At 24.9% G+C, this 22,992-nt stretch overlaps 4 protein-coding genes across 11 annotated transcripts; 2 read left to right on the forward strand and 2 right to left on the reverse strand.

Moving 5' to 3' along the window:
* Positions 1–1,068: 1,068 nt before the first annotated feature.
* On the reverse strand, positions 1,069–15,658 carry LOC122711527 (serine/threonine-protein kinase OSR1-like). 4 transcript variants are annotated; one of them, XM_043930369.1, is made up of 14 exons: positions 15,434–15,658; positions 15,285–15,360; positions 12,964–13,524; positions 10,349–10,403; positions 9,055–9,183; positions 6,353–6,690; positions 5,272–5,384; positions 4,697–4,947; positions 4,104–4,278; positions 3,493–3,728; positions 3,299–3,413; positions 2,972–3,225; positions 2,437–2,623; positions 1,069–2,367 (listed from the first exon to the last, which is right to left on the reverse strand). In XM_043930369.1, exons 4-14 carry the CDS (start codon positions 10,360–10,362, stop codon positions 2,290–2,292), a joined length of 1,890 nt encoding a protein of 629 aa, XP_043786304.1. In that variant the 5' UTR covers positions 10,363–10,403; positions 12,964–13,524; positions 15,285–15,360; positions 15,434–15,658; the 3' UTR covers positions 1,069–2,289. The 4 variants fall into 4 exon arrangements, with proteins under 4 accessions (XP_043786304.1, XP_043786303.1, XP_043786301.1 ...); XM_043930368.1 differs by lacking the exon at positions 10,349–10,403 and having other exon boundaries at positions 4,113–4,278; XM_043930366.1 differs by lacking the exon at positions 10,349–10,403.
* On the forward strand, positions 8,096–15,897 carry LOC122711531. Of its 2 annotated transcripts, none has more exons than XM_043930378.1 (4): positions 8,096–8,202; positions 14,801–15,019; positions 15,085–15,234; positions 15,517–15,897. In XM_043930378.1, the coding sequence occupies exons 1-4, from the start codon at positions 8,176–8,178 to the stop codon at positions 15,682–15,684; spliced, it is 564 nt and encodes a 187-aa protein (XP_043786313.1). In that variant the 5' UTR covers positions 8,096–8,175; the 3' UTR covers positions 15,685–15,897. The 2 variants fall into 2 exon arrangements, with proteins under 2 accessions (XP_043786313.1, XP_043786314.1); XM_043930379.1 differs by lacking the exon at positions 8,096–8,202 and adding an exon at positions 13,971–14,102.
* Positions 15,898–15,899: 2 nt separating this feature from the next.
* On the reverse strand, positions 15,900–20,098 carry LOC122711526 (tRNA-dihydrouridine(47) synthase [NAD(P)(+)]-like). The gene is made up of 6 exons (XM_043930365.1): positions 19,552–20,098; positions 18,347–18,589; positions 16,825–18,094; positions 16,366–16,733; positions 16,168–16,296; positions 15,900–16,073 (listed from the first exon to the last, which is right to left on the reverse strand). Exons 2-6 carry the CDS (start codon positions 18,433–18,435, stop codon positions 16,001–16,003), a joined length of 1,929 nt encoding a protein of 642 aa, XP_043786300.1. The 5' UTR covers positions 18,436–18,589; positions 19,552–20,098; the 3' UTR covers positions 15,900–16,000.
* Positions 18,514–22,987, forward strand: LOC122711525 (putative sodium-dependent multivitamin transporter). Of its 4 annotated transcripts, XM_043930361.1 has the most exons (10): positions 18,514–18,561; positions 19,630–19,751; positions 20,393–20,521; positions 20,595–20,816; positions 20,905–21,245; positions 21,313–21,432; positions 21,489–21,706; positions 21,867–22,084; positions 22,194–22,420; positions 22,504–22,987. In XM_043930361.1, exons 3-10 carry the CDS (start codon positions 20,402–20,404, stop codon positions 22,823–22,825), a joined length of 1,788 nt encoding a protein of 595 aa, XP_043786296.1. In that variant the 5' UTR covers positions 18,514–18,561; positions 19,630–19,751; positions 20,393–20,401; the 3' UTR covers positions 22,826–22,987. The 4 variants fall into 4 exon arrangements, with proteins under 4 accessions (XP_043786296.1, XP_043786295.1, XP_043786297.1 ...); XM_043930360.1 differs by lacking the exon at positions 18,514–18,561 and having other exon boundaries at positions 19,492–19,751; XM_043930362.1 differs by lacking the exons at positions 18,514–18,561; positions 19,630–19,751 and having other exon boundaries at positions 20,392–20,521; positions 20,612–20,816.
* Positions 22,988–22,992: the final 5 nt, after the last annotated feature.

Here is a 22,992-nt window from a genome sequence, read left to right on the forward strand (position 1 = left end):
CATTTAATTTTATCATTTGAAACATCATTTGTTTTGAATAATAATGAAAAATGTTTAAATAAAAATTAATTGATTTTATGAAATATTATATTCTAAGAAAAAATATCTATATGTGAATTTCGTTCTTTTTTATATATTTTTTTTTTTTAAATTTTGAAAAATAATTTATTTTTAATCATAATTTTTTAAATTAATTTATTAATTTTTATATAACAATAGATTGTAAAATAATGTTATGTTGTATCATAATTCAGGTATTAATTAAGGTATAATGAATCTACTTGAAAGTTAGTCATTACTTTATTCAAATTTGGTTATTGATTTATCACAAATAATTCAATTTCTTTTAATAGTTCTATAAAAATAAAGAATAGTTCGAGAAATCTATTTCTTAATCATAATATTAAAATGCATTGCTTGTCATTTAATAATAAATTTTTTAATTACTTATTGAAAATTAAATTTAATAGAAATAACAAGCATCAATATTTTTTTCTTTCAATAACAATTTTACTTATAAGCAAAACTTCATGAAATACAAAGGAATTTGTATTTTGTAAGTTAGTTTATAAAAATCTACCATACGCTTCTTACAATAGTTAAAGGATTTCTATTTCAATTAAAAAGTATCATTCCTTTATTAGAATAATTCTAGGCTTTATCCATGAAATCCTTTATTTTTAAGCAATAAATATTTTATTTTTATATATCTTTATATTTAGTGATATTTTCATATATCGCGAAAAATATTCATTTCGTTATCAATTTTATTAAGGGTTTTTATATGAACCGAAAATCAAAACCATATTATTTTAAAACAAATTAATTATTATAATTTGTTTGCATTTTATAATTTACACATATTTCACTTTTCTTTTTTAAAACATATATATATATATATATATATAATCTAAATCATTCTAATTATGTTCGTTAATTATGATTTCAATGCAACCTTTTTTAGAATTTATTTTTTTTCATATTAGATAGTTTTTGAAATAAAACTGAATAAGTAATTAAGTAATTTTAATTCAATAATTCGTTTTAAACAATAAAAATGCAACATTTTGTAATTAAATATATTTGCTAGACAAAAAATATTAAAATTTTAATTTGAATATAACATACCGAAATTTACAAAATATTTTTCTTTTTATATATAAATTATTAAAAAAATTTTTTTAACCCATGGTAGTATCTATTAAACCAAATTTGATTCAAAATAAAATTTCAAAAGATTAATATAGATCATTTCCTAATCCATCCGTGCATATTTATGTGTAATCATTCTTTAGAAATCATCAATAGAAATGAATTATAATTTTTTTTTCTTAATTATTTACCTCTAATGAAGCCACAAAATAATAAATCCACTATTATTAATTCTATTTAATTAAGTACAAAACACGTTCCTTTAGTACTTTCGCGTGTTCTACGTGATCGTGTAACGTGAAGCATAAAGAAATACGCTAATGATTTCTATCTTTATATTATACAGGAAAAAATATGACTGCTTTTTTTTTTGTTTTTAGTACATGATATGCATTCAAACATGACGCATATTTTCAAAAACTAAAAAAAACATTTATCTGATATTTCAAATAAATAAGTCAGATGTGTTTTTAAGCACCTTTTAACAGTTTACTCATTTGCTTAATTATTTGAAATTCTATTTTATTTATTTGTAAGAGTCAAATAAATCTAAGTTGAAGAATTGATCGACTATTAATATTTACAGGAATTAATGCAATAATATGAATGATATATGTAAATTTATGAAACTATAGTTAATGATTAGAGCAAATGAAACTTAAGCCATTACGAAATTGGATTTTTGCCATTCTTGTAAGAGTTCAAAATTGAATAATTGACAGAATTTATAAATAACTCTGATTAATTTCGGTCAGTTTTCTTGTCTATTAATATCAACTTTTATAACGATTCTATTTTCTATTCAGCAAAAATCTTTAAACGATTTTTTTTTTCAAAAACTCTTATCTGTAGGCAGCTTTGAATACGCATTAAGCAATTCATTTGTAAATGAATTCTATTCAATATCTATATTCTGTATTCTTTGCTTTATGTAAGAACTCTAATAAAGTAAAAGTAACAAAAGCTGTGAAAAAGAAAAAACCAATAGAAATCAATAGTTTATTGTTTGAATTATTAATTTTTTAAAAATTATTTTCAGACATCGAAAAAATCGATCAGCTTTTGATACTTTCCATTTTCTGAACTGATTCCTAATAATGATGTTCTGCAAAACTTCAAAAATTTCTATATGTTGTTTTAATCAGTGATGGAAATTTGAGCAAATCCTATTAATGCTTTATCATCTGGTACTTCATTGGCTGCATGACCAGAATTCTGAAATAATATCATTTATAATTAATCTATTCGAATATAATTTTAAAGAAAATTTAAATTAAAATTTACCAATGAAAACGTTACTGTTCGTAACTGGCCGGCACTGTCTATGAGTTTTTGCAAATTCGCTGCTATCACAACGATATCTTTGCCATCAACCAATCCTGCACCAACTAATTCTGCTGCAATTCCTTCAGCAGAATCCACTCCAACAGCAAATTCAAATCTAATATCGTTAAGCTCTCGCTTATGATTACTAAATAAAAAAAAAATTATCTATTTAATATGAAATTTTTTATGCTAGAGAAAAGTAAAGTTTTTGTTAGAAAAAAAACTAATAGTTATAAAGGATTAGGAGTTGGAACATACTCGAATTTATCCACAAGGGAAAAATGGGTTTCAGGACGTCTGAAATAAGAATAAATTATTGTAAATTGTAATAATTATAATAAATGTAATAATTGGAGAAAAAAATAGAGAATTATAAGACAATGATTTTACATTCTAAAAAGAATTTTCTAAGAATTATTAAAACTTTAAAAAATTTAGCATTAATATTAAACAGAAGTAAAATAGAGTTAATAAATATTAAAATAAAATGTACCGTAATCTTAACACCAAATTTATAGGAATACTTGGTTCATGCTGCACAACAATATGGCTTTGTGCAAATTTCAATTGTCCAAAGAATTCTTCCTCCTCTTCTTCACTAGTAGAATTTTCAATTGTATTAACTGGCAAAGCCTCTTTGCTTTCATCACCACTAGATACACTATCTTCTTCTTCTGAAGACCAAACCCACTCTCCTGTAACTGTTCTGTGCAGACGTCCCGATGTGCCAGGTTGTCTTTTTGAAGCCTAAAATAATTATATAAAATATTAATATAAATAAAAATATAGTTAACAAAATAATATAGTTAAAAAAATACACCTTTTGCACTCGAGTTTCAAGACTAGGACCACAAGCTACCAAAGTCTGTTGTAAATATTTTTTATCTTTTGCTTTTTTGAAAAATGGATGTTTCAACAATTCCGTTGCTGTTGGTCTGTAAATATTATTTTTATTTTTTATATTTAATGTAAATGATTTTTTGAAAGTTTTAAAAAAATTTCAAAAGAAGAAACCTTTTTGTCGGATCTTTTTGCAAACAATCGACGATCATTTTTCGGAATGTTTTGCCATAAGCTTTATATTGGTCTTTATCATCGGCAGCAGTATCTAAAGTTGGTGGATCATTTTGTAAAGTCAACATGAGCACTTTCATTGGTGGATACTTATGATATGGAGCAGTGCCACTAGCCATCTCAATAGCAGTGATGCCAAGTGACCAAATATCTGCTTTGAAATCATAACCATGGTCCTGTAAAATTATTTGCATATCATAATTGACTTTACAATGTATGTGAAATAAAATATCAAAAGTAAGATTAATCATGCTGTTTATTAGTAACATGCTTTTTTCAGTAATAGTGAGAAATAAAAGAGTTGTGAGTATTAATAAATATTTTTGACAAATATCTGTTACATGATTCATGCTCAAGAAAATATAAAAAAATATAAAAATATTTAAATTCTTCAAACTAGAACTCTTTTAAAAAAAACAAAAAATGTTATGAAACAAAATATAATATTTAAGTTTCAATTTTTTTAAAATAAGTAATTTTGCCTATTCTAAATAAAAAAGCATAAATATAAACATCAAAAATGCAGGCTAAGAAGTTGTAATGTTACTTTCCTCTCTCACCTGCTCCATGACCTCAGGTGCCATCCAACAAGGTGTGCCCACAAATGTATGTCTAACTTTCTGTCTGCTCAAATCTCGACCAGTTGCTAACCAGGCACTAACACCAAAATCAGCTATCTGGACAGTGCCATCTTCTCCTAGTAGGATATTACCGGCTTTTATGTCCCTAATATTATTCTGTTATTAAAATTTGTCTATGCATTATCAAAGAATCAAATATATTTACTTTGCATTTCATCAAAAAAAATTATCGGATATTTCGATAACATTTTTTGATTCGATTAAATACAAAATGAAATTAATTAAAAAATTTCTTTAAATAAAATATAAATAAAAATATATTAATATCAATATATAAATAAAATTAGAAAAATTTAAAAATACTATCAAAAAAAGTAAAAAAAAAATCTAAAAAATTTAAGAAAAGGAAAAATATTTAATTTGTTTCCAATTTAAATATTACAAATTAATTTTTTTTAAAAATTATTTTATAAAATTATTTTTATATTATTATTATATAAATAAAATAGTAAATTAGTATATATATTTATATTATAAATACAAAAAAATAACTAATAAAATACCTATGTATTTGCCCATTACTGTGAAAATATTCGAGGCCTTTAAGCACTTCTCGTAGAACTGTAGCTATTGTAGCTTCATCAAATACTCCATGTTTACAATTTGTAGTTCTCGTTTTATGTTTGATAATGTCCAATAGAGATCCACCCTCTAGCAACCTCAGAACAAGCCAAAGCTCCTCTTTTACAACAAATGATGTATAATACGTGACTACATTTTCATGATTGCAAGAGGACATTGCCTGTATTTCTTTCTGTTCATAAAAGAAATTTTTTTTTAAATAAAATTGTGTATAAAAATCGTTATAATATATAATTTTTATATGTATATATTATAAATATATTCTATATATGTCGATATATTTTCAAATAGTTATCAAAATAACCATTTTTCAATAATAACGATTTAATATCTTTATACAATAAATTAATATAAATATAGATTAATTTTCAATTAAAAAATGATAATCGCGATAATACAATTGTCAACAATCAATTTTGCTCTATAATTCATTATTAAATAATTTATATATAAATAACTTATATGTATATAATATTTAAAAAAAAATTAAAATTACCAAAAGTTCGTCCATGCTTGTGTTCCATTTTTCTAAGTTTATTCTTTTGATCGCACATTTTTCTTGTCGTGGAATGCAAAATGCTGCATGTACTACAGCAGTGGCACCTACGCCTACAATAAACAATATATATATAAAATATGTAATATTATATACATAATATTTTGAAAGAAATAAAATTTTATTTTGAAATATGAATAGATTAATTTGAATATTGAATAGATGTGACGTAAAATATGTCACAATACATTATGTGACTTCGTTCACGATATAAGATTTTTAATTTTAATATATTTTTTTTAATTAATTTTTCAAAACATTTATATTTTTATATTAGTAATTTTTCTTAAATTTCTCCATAAAAAAAAATAAATATTTTGACATTAAATTTTTTTTATTAAAAAATATTAAAACGAAATTATAAAATATAAAATTTAAAAAAAATATAATAATATTATATAATTTGTGAATTATTTTTTAAAATTTTGATTTGTAATTTTATTTATATTGATCAAAACATTTAAAAATATATTAAAATTTTATAATATTTAATTATTTTAAATATTTAGAATAAAATATTTCAATCTAAATAATTATAATATAAATTATTATACCATTCTATTTTTCTACTTTTGAATAAGAATTTGTAAATTCGTTCCAAATATTTTTGTACGTATTTTGTATGTATGCAATAAGAATTACTGGATTCGAATAAGTTAACTAGGTTAGGACGTATCGGACACCGGTATACGTGCCTTAACTGAGAGCGAGTGAGAAAGTAATCTAAGTACGACAGAGATAATCGCGTAAACGCGGACGAGGACAATGCGTCAATTTGAAGCTCATCATTTACGATCGTGAAATCATTAATTTTTTAATACATTTTATTCTATAACTCTGCACTTTTATGTTTCATTTAGTGAACTAAAAAATTTTCTTGAATAAAATCAAGAAACGGAATCAACTATTCATCAATGCCCGGTCATCATATATCACAAAAGGCATTCTCAGTCTAACAAAACCTATAGGAATTTTCGACATTGTAGACGATGAGGGATATAGAGAAGTAATGATTACTCACCAATAACCTCTTTCAGCTCATAGTCGTCTTTGGTGTTCGGCCAGCCCTGCACAACCGTGGTGGAGCTCGAGGACGCCATTTTGTTCGCCAGTGCTGTACCAAAACGTGCGTGCTTGCTGGTATTTCGGGCGCCCCGCGCAAGTAGTAACACACCGCTCTTTAAACGTGTGCCACTGTTAGGTGTTTTAGGCTCACGTGGACCTCTTGTATCGACGCTTGCGCGCTGATGGTTATTTGCCGCAGGTATATTCGCGTTTTTCGGTGGAGTTGAGGCGCGGAATGATTTCTGTCGAAATATCCCCGGTGAACAGGAAGGTAGAATCTCTGGTGAAATTTTTCTATAGAAATATTTGATTTTTCAAAAACAATATAATAAAAAATAAATATTTGTTTAAGATAACATTTGTTATAAGGTATAACAATATCATTTATAAAATATTAAATCATATATTTAATATGAAATAAAATTTGAAATAAAAAGAAAGATTAAAAAATTTGTTTAAAGAATTGTTTTTGCAAACAATACACGAATTAGGGCCGTAGTATTAAGGAGGCCACGACAATGTGTTTATTAGGTCTCAATTACATATAATTTTGTCAAAATAAATGCGTCGATAAAACGTCGACGCAACCTACGCAAGCCCCAATCTGATTCATTAAGTCGATTGGTCTTTCTTAGAGAAATCAACCACTTGAGTAATAAATTCTAATTTAGAACAATTTAATGTCTTCAAAGAAACTTTCTTTCCATTTTCAGTACTTTCACTATTTTCATCTATATTATTTAAATAAACTTATTAAAAAATTTTATTATAAAGAATATAAAATAATTTCATATTTAATTCACAATTAAATTCACATTATAGAACTATTATAGTAGTATAACATTTACTACTTAAAACAAATCTTATATAAAATACAAAGTAGAGGGAAATTTAAATATTACTCTTATCTTATTCTATTTTGAATAGGATGTTACATGGATGAAATTGAATTAATGGTATTATCGGGAAAAAAGTTAAATCTTATGAGCTCTTTAATCTTTTTTGAACATTTTTATTGAGATTTACTCACACATAAGTATCGAGTAGCCGAGGATTACGATTTATCCAACATAAGCAATGCAGTCTGGCGTGCAGGATTTGTCACTACTGTCGGTCAACAATTCAAAATATTTTTTCGGAGAGAGAGAACAAGAACCGCGTGATACGTGACCGCGATATTAAGGTTAATCCTGGTTCGTCTGTCTAAGTCCCACATAAACTCTGTCGATGACACGCTCTCCATGATTAGTAATTGAAGTGTCATTCGCGCGTATATCGAGAAGCGTGTTAAAAAAGTTGGAAAAAGAAGACTAAGCAAGAGGGTTAAAAAAACGGGAAATAGCCACAAAAGTATAATAAAAGAATTTATAAGAACAGAAAATAAAAGAAAAAATAAAAGATATATGAAAAAGAAAAGAAAGAAAGAAAGGAAAGAAAAATTAAAGAATAAATTAAAGAAACAGAAAAAGGTATAACTATATCTAATGTATCGTTCACGTTATCAATATCAATATCGAGAAAAATCAATTGACATGATTAAAAAATTTAATTAAACGGTTGGTAATCAAACATGATGTTGAGATATTGAATTTCTGTATTTGCAAAAAGATCTATTGAAGATGACCTTTAGTTTTCAAATGACACATGACGTTCAAATCCTGTGCAAGATATAAAAGAGCTAAATGAAAGTAGGTAGAACAGTAATCTGATTCACAGTTTCTGATAAAGGTGACTTTTTGTAAAACGGAAAACTGATTAAAACAAAATCATTTGGCTGCTATGTATCGACTAGGATATATCGCAATGGTAAGCAATTTTTACAAAAACGTTTATTTGAAATTTGATAAAAAAATTTTATTTCAAATTTAAAAATTCATATTAAAAAATATGAAAAATTAATTTTAAAGTATCAGTAGATTTAAAAATAAAAATAACAATTATATTGAAAAATATTTATACGTTTCATGCACATATCTGCATCGTCTATATATCGGTAGCTTTTAAACACTTTAATTATCATGGATGTACTACTACGTCATTAAGAAAACTTACTTTGTTTACATCAAACTATTAGTATGTCTCCGTATTTATGCCAATTCGTAATAACTCGTTTAAAAAGATGTTAAATATATTTGTTAATATGTAACATCACACATGAATTAAATTTAATATTTGCAAGTTTAAATTTATGTAGAAGCCATGAAGAATTTTAAAAAGCAAATCAAATGGTTATCATAATTAATTCACAATTCAAATTGTCCATTTATAAACGAAAATGATAATTATTTTTCAAAATGTGAAAATTATTTGGTAAAAAATTATAATTTATATTTTATTTTATAATTAATAATTATTATTATAATTTCAAGTATGTTAATTTTCTGAAACAAATAAAAATTTAAATTTTCAATTTCAATTTTTATAATTTCTGCTAATATTAAAAGTCCCTAGATTATTTTTCGATAACAAAAATCGATCACGCGACTACGCGCGCAACAATTCATTACTATCGATGAAATAACGATTGAATCTTTTGAATTTGCAAAGTAATTTAAAATAAACCTTTTAAAACCAATAATTGAAATGAATTGTTGGAGAGAGAATCGATGAAATTCTGAATTACAAAAACGAGCAAAATAAGAACAATGATGCACTTACCTATTTCTACCAAGAACTAATGTCGTCAAGAACCTGTTGTCTTGAAATTTCAATCGTTCTTCCTCTGTAGATATAGGCGCCGCGGCGCCAAGCGTGCCCGTCTTATGTTGCCTCATGTTGCCCGCAATTCTGCGCACAAAGAAAAAACATGTCTGTCAGATTGGTTACATATTTTAGGCGCGCTTACATTTATATCGAATAAATTTATTAATTAACAAATAGAGAAATAGTTTGATTAATAAAATATGAAAATATAAATAAAATAATACATGATTTGAAATTCAAAGAATTGTTAATTTTTAAATCTTAAATTAATTCGAAATTTATATATTTTTATTTCATAATGATGAAATTTTTTTGCTTAAAGTATAATTTTTATCAAAAGAATTTAGATATTTTATATGAATATAAGTTAATTAAATAAAACAGGAAAAAAATCATAAATTATTTGTCGATTGTTAATAAATTAATTAGACTTTTTTCAATTGGAGTATTATTATTTCAACGTTCTTTATAATATTTTATAAATTACTTATATTTTAATGTTATTAAATATTATTTTGATAATTTTCAATTTTGCATCTTTTCTCTTGTTATTGCGATGGAATATAAATACAGTTTTTTCTATCCTGCCAACATATTATTCATCTACAACGCAGCCTGAGATCTCCGGACTGCCAGCGTGTGGAATATTTCTAAATTGGCGGTCAGTCGATTGTCACCTAAATACCTAAATGGAATAATTGGAGTTGGATTGGCGGTACCAGCTATTTTTAGCCAGCATCAAGGGGTAGTCCCTATCTTGCTATCTAAAAATAATCTAATAGCGAATGGATCTTTGAATGTTTTCAGCACATGTACCTTAGAATTTTTTTTAACGTTTTTAACTAATATCGAAAATTTTCATCATGCTTGAGCAAAAATTAAAAAAAATAAGAATTAAAATCAAGAAAATGAAAAATAGAGAATACTATAGAACATATCAAGTTTTATGTTTTTAAAAAATAAATTTATAAATAACTATTTATTTGAATTTTCGTACACGTCATTCGCAATTTGCTAATTAAGGTTTAAATCTATCCTCGTGAAAATGTCTCACCAGTATGATCTAATTGTCTCTTTAAACACAAGGAACGTACGCATTCTTCCTTAATATAGTCATATAACAAGTTCTTTATGTTAAATGAAAAATAATCCCCTACCAATTCTTTTAGTAATGAAAACTTTTATTAGACAAAAAAGAAAAAATTATTAAACAAAGTGTTAACAAAAGTGTTAAAAAGTATTCACTGACCTTATTATATACATTCTTGCGAGACGGTGATTTTTATTTTTTAAATATTTTGAAACTGCAACAATTAAAAAAAAAGATTTCTCTGTAAGAATATATCAATTCAAGAATTATATATTATTTTCGAATATATATTACAATAATAATTTTAATTTCATAAAACTTTTAATTTTCAATTCAAGATAATTTGAATTTTAATTGATTAAATTATAATGGTTGATGGCATGAAAATACAAAGATTCCAATTTTAAAGAATAAAAAAAATAGTATGATTAGACTATTTTTTATTTGTGATTTTTAAATTATTAATATGGAGCAAATAATGTATTAAAAATGACAATAAACACATCACGTAAAGTTTCGATGGAATTCTTATTAGGTTTTACGCTGACTGGGACGAAGAATCTAATTGATTTCCTAAATTAACGAGTCTAATAGTCTCTTCTCTAATCGTTCTCGTTTACGAGCCGCGTCCCGTTCAGAATTTCGTGTTCTAAATTACGCGCTAACTGGTCGCTTTATTTCTTGTAATTTTTCAATGTCCAACAAATTGTTAAATTTCTTAGCTAAAAATCATTTATTACTTTATATTACTTTTTATCTAATACATTGATTTTTTTCTTTTTTTTTGAAAAAACAATTTTAAATTCAATTGACTTTAATTTTTACTTTATGATAATTCAATCATGAAGATTTAAGATTGATAATATAATAATTATTAATAAATGTAAATTATATTAATACATTTTGTAAAATCTCAGAAAACGAAATGTCCACTGTTCACAAGGCATATCCGGTAAAAACTGTTTGTAATAGGTTAATACTTGCCGATCGTTGTCAATATTATTAAAGAGAACACATGTTTGTGTTTAATTTTTTCTTTGACAGCAGTTACGTGAACATTTATTCTACGATATTTCATTTCATAATTGATAGTACATGAACATGTTTGTGAGTACTTGGAATATATATATATTTCATGGAAATATTTAATTCTTTGAATTGAGAAAAAAAGAAAAAAAAAAAAAAAAAAAAAGAAAACGGATATGAAATCGATAGAAAAATAGAAAATACCAAAAATCATAATAATTACTTCTTTTAACGTTACTATTGTTGGATTATTTTCGTTGGATATGTTTCTTTATTGTTAAAAAATTTTTGATATTCAAAAAAAATTCTGATTAATTTAAATTTCAAATTTGATTACTAATATTTAAAATATTTTGGAATAGAAATTTAGAATTTCGAGTGAAGAACTAAGTTTAATTTTTTTAAATTTAGTTTTTTCTATTTAAGTTTTGTCTAACAACGTTCATCAATGAACCTTTGGTCAGGAGGTCGAGGATCAATTGGTTATTAACTCAAGACAGCAGTAACGGCTATTAAATCGTTTCATTGTCATGAAAATTGACGTAAAAATCAGCAAATCACATTCTTATACGAATCAAATATTCGAGATTCGATCTCGCTTGAACTAGCAATTTTTATCAAATATTCAATATTCAAATTTCTTCTTCTTAATTTATAATTCTATGAATTCTAATGTAATATTTCATAAACTCATTTCATAGAATTCTATAATATTTCATAGAATTCTATAATATTAATTTATCTCATTCATACCTATTACCTATTATTATTCATTTTATATTCATGTTCTAATTCATTTCACATATTATTTCTATTTTAATCTATTTATTCATAGAATTTTATTAGATATATTTAAAATATTTAGAAAATATTTTAATATTATTTTCTAGTAACTACATAATTTATATATATTTATATAAGCTTAAAATAAATAAGAAATAGAAACAGAATTTAGAATTTACTATTAATTTATAAATTAATTTATTTATATATATAAATAAATAATACTTATTTAATATGTTCATTTTATAAATAATATATTTAGAATTACGTTAAATTAAAAAGATATTATTAAATTAAAAACTTTCAATTCTTTCCAAATTTACATTTGACATTCTCACTTTTTCTAATTTTATTAATTTTGTTTTTTTTTTATCCAATTTATATATATATATTTTTTATCCAATATTTCTGAAAAATATTTATATATATTTAAGAATATTTATATTTATTTATTTTCATTCATTATTTGCTATATAATTTTTATATTTCTATAGTTTGATTTCATAATTAGTTAAAAAATATGCAATAATTATTATGAATTATAAAATCTTTAGAAATGGACATATTTACTTAATAGTATATAATATGAGAAAATATTCATGTTTAATCGGTATTCCGTATTGTCGAAATTAAATATTCGTATCTGTATTGCTAAAAAACGTATACCATGCCAAAGAATTGCCATTTCAAGTGCAAAGAATTAAACAATCATAGATCATAAATAAATGTCTAATTCTTTGTAATTCATAATCTTCTAACTATATTTAACATTGAACATGAAATAAAAGAGTTTTATTAATATTAAATTTTCTATATTATTACTGACAATAATTGCTAATTTGAAATAAACTATAAATACAAATCTTTTCATTTTTAATCGATTCTCATCATTAATCAATCATCAAAAAATATAAGAAATAGTAACAATCTTATCTTAAGTTATTTCTTATCTACTTATATCTTACCTGTCGGACGTTGACTTCACGGATCCATTCGCGTACAAGTCGGCTGCCATGTCAATTGCATTTGTTCACTCGCATTTCTCTTCACGTTGAATATGTGTTTATTCCAAAAGGAAGCTGTCGGATCAACCGATTTTTCAGCTCGTCTATTGATAGCCAGAAAAGGAATTAGTTCACTGACAACGATCAACCTTGACCGCGTTGTTTGTTCTCACTAGACCAATAAACCAAAACACGATGTCTCTGGACGCATTTACAGGAATCATCATGTCGATTTTTTATATGTTAATATTTCAATCTTCCCTTTACTATTTATTTTTGATATGGTATTTATATGATTAGAAGAAGCACATGGTGGAAGAACGCAATTCATCAAAAGAATAGAATCGCAAAAACATCACTGTTGGTAGAAACGCAGTCAGATCATCCTAAGTTCGTCGACGACTGAACTATGTCAGACGGGGGCACTGTCAATTGGATAAGTACCTACCACACATCGACATACTACCGCGTGGAGTATATGTTTAATAGCGGTCCGTACTGACAATCGCCCCTGGCCCCTTCCTGAAAGTGTTAATTTAATTTTAATTTTAGTTATTCGACGATGAATCTTATTAAAGTATAAAAAATATATGGAAAGAAGAAATGATTATAAGATGTTCAAGAATGGATTTCTTTTGCTGTTTTTGTTTTGAAAATTTTTAGCGAAGAAATTAATGTTAACTACAAAAATGAAGGGAAATTTGATATAGTATTTAAAATATTTTCTATTTATGATCGTACAATGAAAAAATACTTTATAGAACAAATTAGTTTAATACCTTACAATTATTTTTTAACATTTTACAATTAAGTTTGCATTTAATATTAGTTTATCAAAATATTTGATGGATTTCCAAATTTTTTCCTCTATTTTTGTTAAATGAGTATTATTCCACTGTCAATTTAAAGGCAGTACTCTACAGAGATCGGCACGGGGAAGATCAATTTATATCGTACAACGCGAAGCACATCAACTCAATCACAATCGACCTTGCTGACTGGTTCATACTCTGTTTTTCGCGAGAGTATCATCGTCTTCAAAGAATCATCAACACGTCACGTTGATTTCTGACATCACTATCCAATTGATCACAAGACTAGTTCGTTTAATCCCTTTTAAATTTTAATTAATGATTTTCATTGAACTGATTTATAATATATTTCAACTATTTTATAATTTAATATAAATTTCAAGAAATATATATTTCTATGCAATAACAATATGCATAGAAAATATATATTTTTTTAGATAAAAATTTTTTTTATCGAATATAAATCTATAAAATTAAATATAATTAAAATAAAAACGATGATATGATATATTAAAATAAAAACGATGTTATAAATTTTTTATGACATTTCGTGACGTTATATTACGTCATCGTTAAAATTCAAGCATTGTCGGAGTTAGCATTAGAGACCCATCAAACTTGATAAAGCATAAATCGTATGCGGAGGGTTCTGCCAAGTGGGAATGGAAATAGAATGAATCGGTTGTTTAATAATGTAACTGACAAAACGCCAGAACGATCGTCGATTATTGATGGCTCACATTCTAGCAGATTTGATTTAAGTCTCAAAACATTTTTCTTTGTTACAAAAATTACTATTATACAATATCATATCGCCATATTTATAGCTAATTCTGTTACTATGCAATTCTTATATTTTATTTTTTGTATTCTTTACTGAATAAAATAGAAGAAAAATGAGTAAAAATTAAAAAATTATTAATTAGTTACAGAAAAATATGTAAATAAAAAAGTTCAATTATTTTTATAATTTAAGAACTTTATAGTTCGCAGGTTTAACTGTGATGGCGCAAGATTGTTACGACGTCTGCAAGAAGTGCAATAGAAGTTCTCAAGAATTAAAACCAGTGGATATTATTCATTTATATCCCCAATTACATTTTCCTTTAATACAAGATACACCTTATCTTCTTGAAGAAGATTTCATTAAAAATAAGCAGAATCATCAACATTCTCTTAACCGAAACAACAGAAATTTGTTGCCTGTTAGTTATATTATATTTGATAAAGAAAAATAAACAAGATCTAATATTCTGTATTTTGCCTATAGGAGTATCATAATCTATGTGAAACTATAACAAAAAAAGTGCAATTAGATGATTCTGAATACGAGTATCAACCGCCCTATTATCATGAAATCTACTGTAAAAGTTATAATTTGTTAGATAATTTGCGACGTGCTGTAAATCTATCAAAACAGGTAGATAAAAAAATAAGAAAATTGATTTTCGATAGTTTAAGAAAAATTACCTAAAATGTAGAATAGAAGCTTTCATTTAGTAGAATACTGTAGTATATAATTTAGCCCTTCAGATGATTCTTGAACCTGGAAAAAATGATTCGAATATTCATATATTATATGAATAAAATATTTTAAAATACATTAATTATTTGCTAACCTTTTTGCCAAATTTGGAAAATTATGTATAAGTGCTGGAAATTTTCCGTTTTTTCTTTATTAAATAGCATATATTTATTTCAGAAATGCGTGCATAATGGTTTTCATTGCGTGCAAAGAAGTAAAACGCTATTATTGGTAAGACGGCGATGGGATAACGAATGTTGGGAACCTTTCGTCAAACAGATTGCCAGTGGTTGTGATTGCATGTGGCCAGTTTCTGTTCTCGGAGATATAACTGATCATTATTAATCTCTATTTTGAAACTATAGATGGAGCAGAAAAGTTAACAATTAAAGAATGAAAATATCAATTTTTTTTACCACTATTTAATTGATCAATCATTTGCTGAAGCAATTGAAATTATTATGCATATTATATAAAATTATAATCTATATTATCTGTTCATTAAAGTTATTTATTTTATTTTTGTTTATATGGTTAAGTGCTTAAAAAAATAAAGAAAATTTTTCATTTTTTTCACCTAAAATTTATTCCGTGCGATGAATATTTATTAAAATAAGGAAAGGAATATTATAATATAAAATTATTTTGTTTACGTGACATATTATTTCCATGAATTCGCTTTATGTTTTGGTAAGAAATGAAATCCTTTGGGTACTTTTCCTAATAACATTTCTCTGAAAATAACATATAAGTTAAAAAAAAAAAAATTATATAATTATATATATTAAGTATAATATTAAATATGATGACGAATGAAAATATATTTACGATAATTTAATCCAATCTGCACAGTTCGAACTGGCCATTAAAGTTTCCATATCATCGCGGCCTTTATAAAATGGAGGTCTTTCATTTATTCTTTGCGGCGGTCTTTCTAATATTCCAACAGGAATATACCTGGAATATAATTAAAAATACAATTTAATATTTTATGTGTAATAATTAATTATAGTATCTTAAAGTTACCTATGTAAAAAAGATATCCATTCCAACATAAATCTTCTTGTTGTTTCAACACCACGGGTGTCCGAACCCCAATGTTCAAGACCATATTTAGAATATTTTTTTAAGATTTCAAATCTTTCTGTACTTGATATATCAATCAATTTTTTTTCTTTTATTTCTGTGAATATCCAAGGCTTTATTAGCGCACCACGGCCTATAGTGACACCATAAATGGAACTATATGTATCTTGAATTCTTTGATAATCATCAAAAGATAAAATATCTCCATTTCCATAAACTGGAATAGGATGTGCTGTTTTTGCGCACTTTTCTATATAATCCCAATCAGCCAATTTAGTATACCTCTGTTCACGAGATCTTCCATGTACCTATATTCATTTGTTATTAATAATAAATATTTTTTAGGATAATTAGTTATAATTTTATGATAACAATTCAAAATACACTTAACTTACTCACAGTAATCATGGATACACCCCAATCACGAAATTTTGGCATCAAAGTATGTGCAATAGGTTTGTCTATATATACACCTGTCCTAGTTTTTACAGTTAAAGGTATATTCATAACTTGATTAACAGATTTTACAACAGTTTCTAGAACATTTAATCGATTCAGCATACCACTGCCTCCTCCTTGTCTGTAAATTAGATCTATAGGACAACCTAGATTCAAATCAATAAAGTCTATATCAATTTGTTCATTTAACAATTGTGCACATCTTGTTAATACTCCTGGATTATTTCCACATAACTGTATACCAAAAATATCTTCAGATTCATGTCTTTTCACTAATGCCCATTCTTCATGGGCTCCTTTCAATATTCTTGGTGCCAAAGCCATTTCTCCACAAGTTATATCTGCTCCATATTCTTTACAGATTCTTCTGAATGGTAAATTGCCTACTGTTGTTAAAGGACTTAAAAATATCTTATTTTTCCAATCAATTGTTTTTTTTTCAGAGTTTCTACATTTTATTAAATCATAGTCTTCAATAGGACCAATTCTTTTTTCTGTATTTTGATTTTTAGAAATTTCATTCTTAGTTTCATTAACGGAAACATTTAACATTAAATTGTCCTTCATATTTAACTTATTTTTATTTGAGGATTCTTCAATTTGTTTAACACTTTCTGTTCCTGAATTTTTTCTAGAATGTTCATTTATTTTAACAATTTTTTCAGCTTTGTAGAAATTATATTTATGCTTTCTTAATAGAATTTGAATATTTTTATTTAAATGATTTTTTGTAAATGGAGGTTTTTTTTTAAATTCTTTCTCTTTTTCCTTGTCAATAATATTTAAACCATCTTTTGTTAAATGTTTAGAACCCATTCTACAAGTAGTGCCCCATAGACATCTACCACTGAGCTTAAAGAGATGACATTCATCTGAAATATCATCTGGCTTAATTTTTAAATATTCAATTCTATCATGTAAAAATATGCATCGTTTATTATCACATTTCTTTTCAGGTTCATCTACTGCTTGATCTGCTATCCATGGACAAAGATTTAATTCACGCTGTGTCTTAAATGGAGGTGGTCTTGCTTTATTCTGTCCTCTAAGTTTTTCTTTTTTATCATCATTTTTAAACTTTTTGGTTGGAGGTTCATCTAATAAAGAAGTATCATCATTTATATTAGTTGTATTATTTAAAACTTTTTGTTTATCAGTTTCAGTTAAACACTTTTCACTTAGAAATCTTATATGATCTTCTATAATAAATCTGAAATATTTTTAAAATTAATATTTAATTATAGTATTAAAAATAATTTTTTCAAAAAATAAAATTATAATACTTTTATTTAGAAAAAAAAATAATTCAATTTCATCATATAATTCAATTTAAATGGTTATAAATGACAGAATGCCACGCGGTTTTTATAAATTGAGGTTATCCAATACGGTCATAATAATAAATTGCAATAATTTTTTAAAAAACTAAAAAATTTAAATAAAAATAATAACGTTTACTTACTCTTCTTTAATTAAACATACACCTTTTTGTTTATCCTCACTGTAATCAAATGAACAGTCTTCTGTACATTTATCATTGTAATCCGCCATTTCAAACAATCGATTACTTACACTGTGAGAGATCGATCATCAATCAGTAATCGAGATAAAAATCTCCATGAGTTGACAATTAAACAAATCAGTGAAACAAGCATTTGTTAGTCAGCCATTACGAAGGTACTTTCATTTTAAATAATTGCAGCACCTGCATTTAAAACATTTTTTCATAAACTTTCTTAATGTTGGAAATTTGACATATTTTTATTATAAATGCTTCTGTTCTAATCAATATTTATTTATTCTTTATACTTGATTTTATTATCAATTAACTATTAGAATTAATGTCAAAATAACTTTTATTAAATTTTTAAAATTTAATAAAACTTTTAAAAATTAATACTTATATTTATTAAAATTTCATTATTCTATCCAATTCATTGATCTATTTAATTGAAAATAATAGTTTTTACTAATAAAATATCAATTACATATTATATAATTTTTACATAACATAAACATAAATAATCATTATATTGAAAATTTTTAAATATTATACGAAATGAATTCTGTTCAATTATTGCTATAATTATTATTTAAAAATATATAAATAAATAAATAAAATGACTAATATTATTAAACAAATGCATTTATTTTTAAAAGCATTAATTATTTAAATAAGAGTTACCTTTGCTCTGTTATATATGAATCTAATAATTCAAAAATGCAGAACAGTGATTCTCAATAGATATAATTTTTAAATCCTTTTAATATATATTTAATATATATTTAAAATAAAAGAATTTTAATTACAATTTTTTCATTACTAAAAATATTCTCAATATTATCTATAAATAAATTTCATATCTATATTATTAAACTTTTAGATTTACTACAGATATTCACAAGACATTGCTATAGATATTCACATGTAATTTTTTTTTCAGGATATAATTTTTAATAAATCTTTAATACAAAAATCTATTTACTAAGAAAATAATAGAAAATAATAAAAAAAATTTTTCAATAAAGAATTTCAAGAAAATAGTAATAAATTTTATTATTTATTATCTTATAAATAATTTCTAAATAATTGTAATATCAAAATTTCAAAATAATATAAAAATATTCTTTATAATTCTAATATATATTGCTCTATATATTGCTTACCCTTATGCTATTGTTTACATTTGCTCATGTTTTCCACGTGTTTTCTCTAAATACTTTATATGATCATTTTTTCGAAAGAGCGCATTGAAATCCACTATCGACAATTAAAGAAGGTCAGAATCGCGACACGGATCAAGATTGATCCGTGTGGCAAAACATTTTTATTCGTTATATCGGTGGACGACGTTGCCACGCTCCTGGTAAGTTTACGAGTTTATTCGTCAACGTTTTTTTTTTTTTCGTCATTATTGTATTAATATTGCACTATTTTTTATAAATAATTTTATAAATTATTATTTAAAAGATTTTCAATATAATTAAAAACTATGATTTAAATTATTCATAAAGTAGAATCATAAGACTTGGATTGATAAGATGTTCCGCTAATTACACAACCAAAGGAATAGTATTAAATATTGAATATTGTCTCTCTAACTATGATAAGATTTTTAGATAATACTACAATTATATTATAATATATAAATTAATTTTTTGTTATTATAAAAGCTAGAAATAAATAGAGTTCTTATGAACTTTTTTTGATGATTACCATATTTATTGTTTCTTAAATAATTTTATTACTATTTAAATTTTGCTTAAATTAAAAAAAATAAATGCAATTTAAGCAATTTGATCTAATCTTGTTTCCATAGATAATATTAGCAAATAATACTTAATAATGTGCTATAAAGATATACTTGACAAAAACAATTTATATTTAAACTGATATAATTGATAATGTATTGAGTATATTTCTTTCTTTAATAATATTATTCATTAGTTGATATAATTTATTATGTAATATATTTAAGATTGATAGATTTTTTTCTTGAATTAATAGAATAATAGTATGGAAAAAATAGGAACATTACAATGGGAAGACTATCTGGTCATAGCAATTACATTATGTATAAGTGTGGGTATAGGTATTTACTACAGATTCAGTGGTGGCCGACAGAAAACTATAGAGGTATATTTATCATTCTTTTAAAATTTTGGAATAATATTTAATTGCAACAAAACAAAATTATGTTTTCTGATAGGAATATTTCATTGCCAGCAGATCTATGAGCATTCTTCCTGTGGGTGTAGCATTAGTTGTTTCTTTTATGTCTGCAATTACGTTGTTAGGAGTTTCTGCAGAAAATTACACGTATGGAACACAATTTGTAGTAATTAATTTATCATATCTTATAGGAACTCCTCTTGTTTGTTATGGATTTTTACCAGTATTTTTTAAACTCCAAGCAACAAGTGCTTATGAGGTTTGTATTATTATTATATATACATAATTTCAATAATAATAAGAAACTATACATATATGTATATAAATTATATTTTCCTCTTCTCTAGTATTTAGAAAAACGTTTCGGAATAAAAGCTAGAACATTAGCTAGTTTTGTATACTGGCTACAACTACTTTTGTATTCAGGTGTTGTACTTTATGCTCCTGCTTTAGCATTGGAGGCTACAACAGGAATTTCTAAAACTGGCAGTATTATTATCATTGGATTAGTCTGTGCTTTCTATTCAAGTATAGGAGGCATTAAAGCTGTGTTAATTACAGATGTATTCCAAGGATTGCTTATGTTTATTTCTGTTTTTGTTATTATTATCACAGCTGCTAATGAAGCTGGAAGTTTAAAAAGAATCTGGGAAATAGCTGAAGAAGGGAATCGAATTCAATTTGATAGGTATATGCATATTACAATGAAAAATTTATATTTTTTAAAAAAATTTAAAAACAAACTATTTTCTTAGTATTTCTATAGACCCCACAGTTCGACATACTTGGTGGTCACTTATTTTTGGAGGCTTATGTACATTTCTGTCATTATATGGTGTAAATCAAGTTCAAATACAACGTATGCTAACAGTGAAGTAAGTATTATAATGAATAAAATAAGAAATGTTATTAATTTACACAATATTTTTAGAGATATAAAAGCAGCACAAAAAGCACTTTGGTTATCATGGCCAATTTTATCTTTACTTTCAATAACTACGTGTTTCTCAGGATTAGCAATATATAGTAAATATTATAAGTGTGATCCATTACTTCAAAAAAGAATATCATCTACAGACATGTTAATGCCATTGTATGTTATGGATACCATGTCTGATAAACCTGGTTTACCTGGTCTTTTTATAGCAGGTGAGATTTTTATAAAATTTTAAATAAATTATATTTTTTATGTTAATATTAAATATTAACATGTGTAATATGTTAATATATGTTAATAATACATGTTAAAAAAAATAATAACATTTTAATAAAATTCAAATAATCATATTTTTATACTTTTTTTCTTTAGGTATTTTTAGTGCTGGTCTCAGCACTATTTCAGCAGCATTGAATTCTTTGGCAGCAGTAACATTAGAAGATTATATAAAACCAACATATAAAAAATGTTGTCATAAAGAATTTTCTGTAACCATATCCACAACTTTGGCAAAGTTACTTGCCTTTATTTATGGAATTATATCTATTGCTTTAGCATTTTTAGCACAATTATTGGGTGGTGTTTTACAAGTATTTATTCTTATGCATTATTATATCAAAAGATTATATTATAAATATTATAAATATTTCATATTTTATTTAAATGAATTTTATTTAAATATTTATATTAATATTATAGGCTGGTTTAACAATATTTGGAGTAGTGGGTGGTCCACTTCTTGGCCTTTTTACACTCGGAATGCTTACAGAAACAGCTACAGAAACAGGATCCGTAACGGGTACTATTATATCCCTAATATTTTTATTTTGGATTGCATTTGGACAACCCAGACCTATACCACCAGCACTACCAGTTAATGATATAGATTGTTCAAATGCAACCATTTCTATCTTACAAACGCAATTGTAAGCAATGAATTTAATCTTGAAATTCTTATATTAAATTTCTGAAAAAATATAATAAAAATATTTTTGTTTTTTCTCTTTAGGAAATCGGATGATTCTTATTTTTATCTGTATCGACTTTCTTATATGTGGTATTGTCCACTTGGATTTTTGATGACATTTATTATTGGATTATTCCTTAGTTTCTGCTTAAAACAGATGTTTAAGAAACAAAAAATTGAGTTGGATCTCAATCTGTTTTTTCCTATAATAGCAAAACGAATACATCGTAGACAAATGCAAATTTCGGATACCAACTCAAATGATATATTAAAGGATACTACTACTGCACCAAGAAAGTATATTTTCGGTGTTAGTTCTGATGACATAGATATCATGGAAGATGTCAATACCAGCAAAGTTTAATTTTTTTTTTCATTTTTAATTAATCAGTTGTGGCTTGAAATTTGTAGATTTTTAAACATTCCATATTTAATTTTATAAGTTATAAAAAAATATATATAAAATTACAAAAAATCTATGAAGTAGATCTTCATAGAAAAAATAATGACATGTTCAAAAAATGAAAATTT

This window comes from Apis laboriosa, unplaced genomic scaffold (genome assembly GCF_014066325.1).
Source record: "Apis laboriosa isolate Shangri-la unplaced genomic scaffold, ASM1406632v1 scaffold170_cov151, whole genome shotgun sequence".
Taxonomy (NCBI): domain Eukaryota; kingdom Metazoa; phylum Arthropoda; class Insecta; order Hymenoptera; family Apidae; genus Apis; species Apis laboriosa.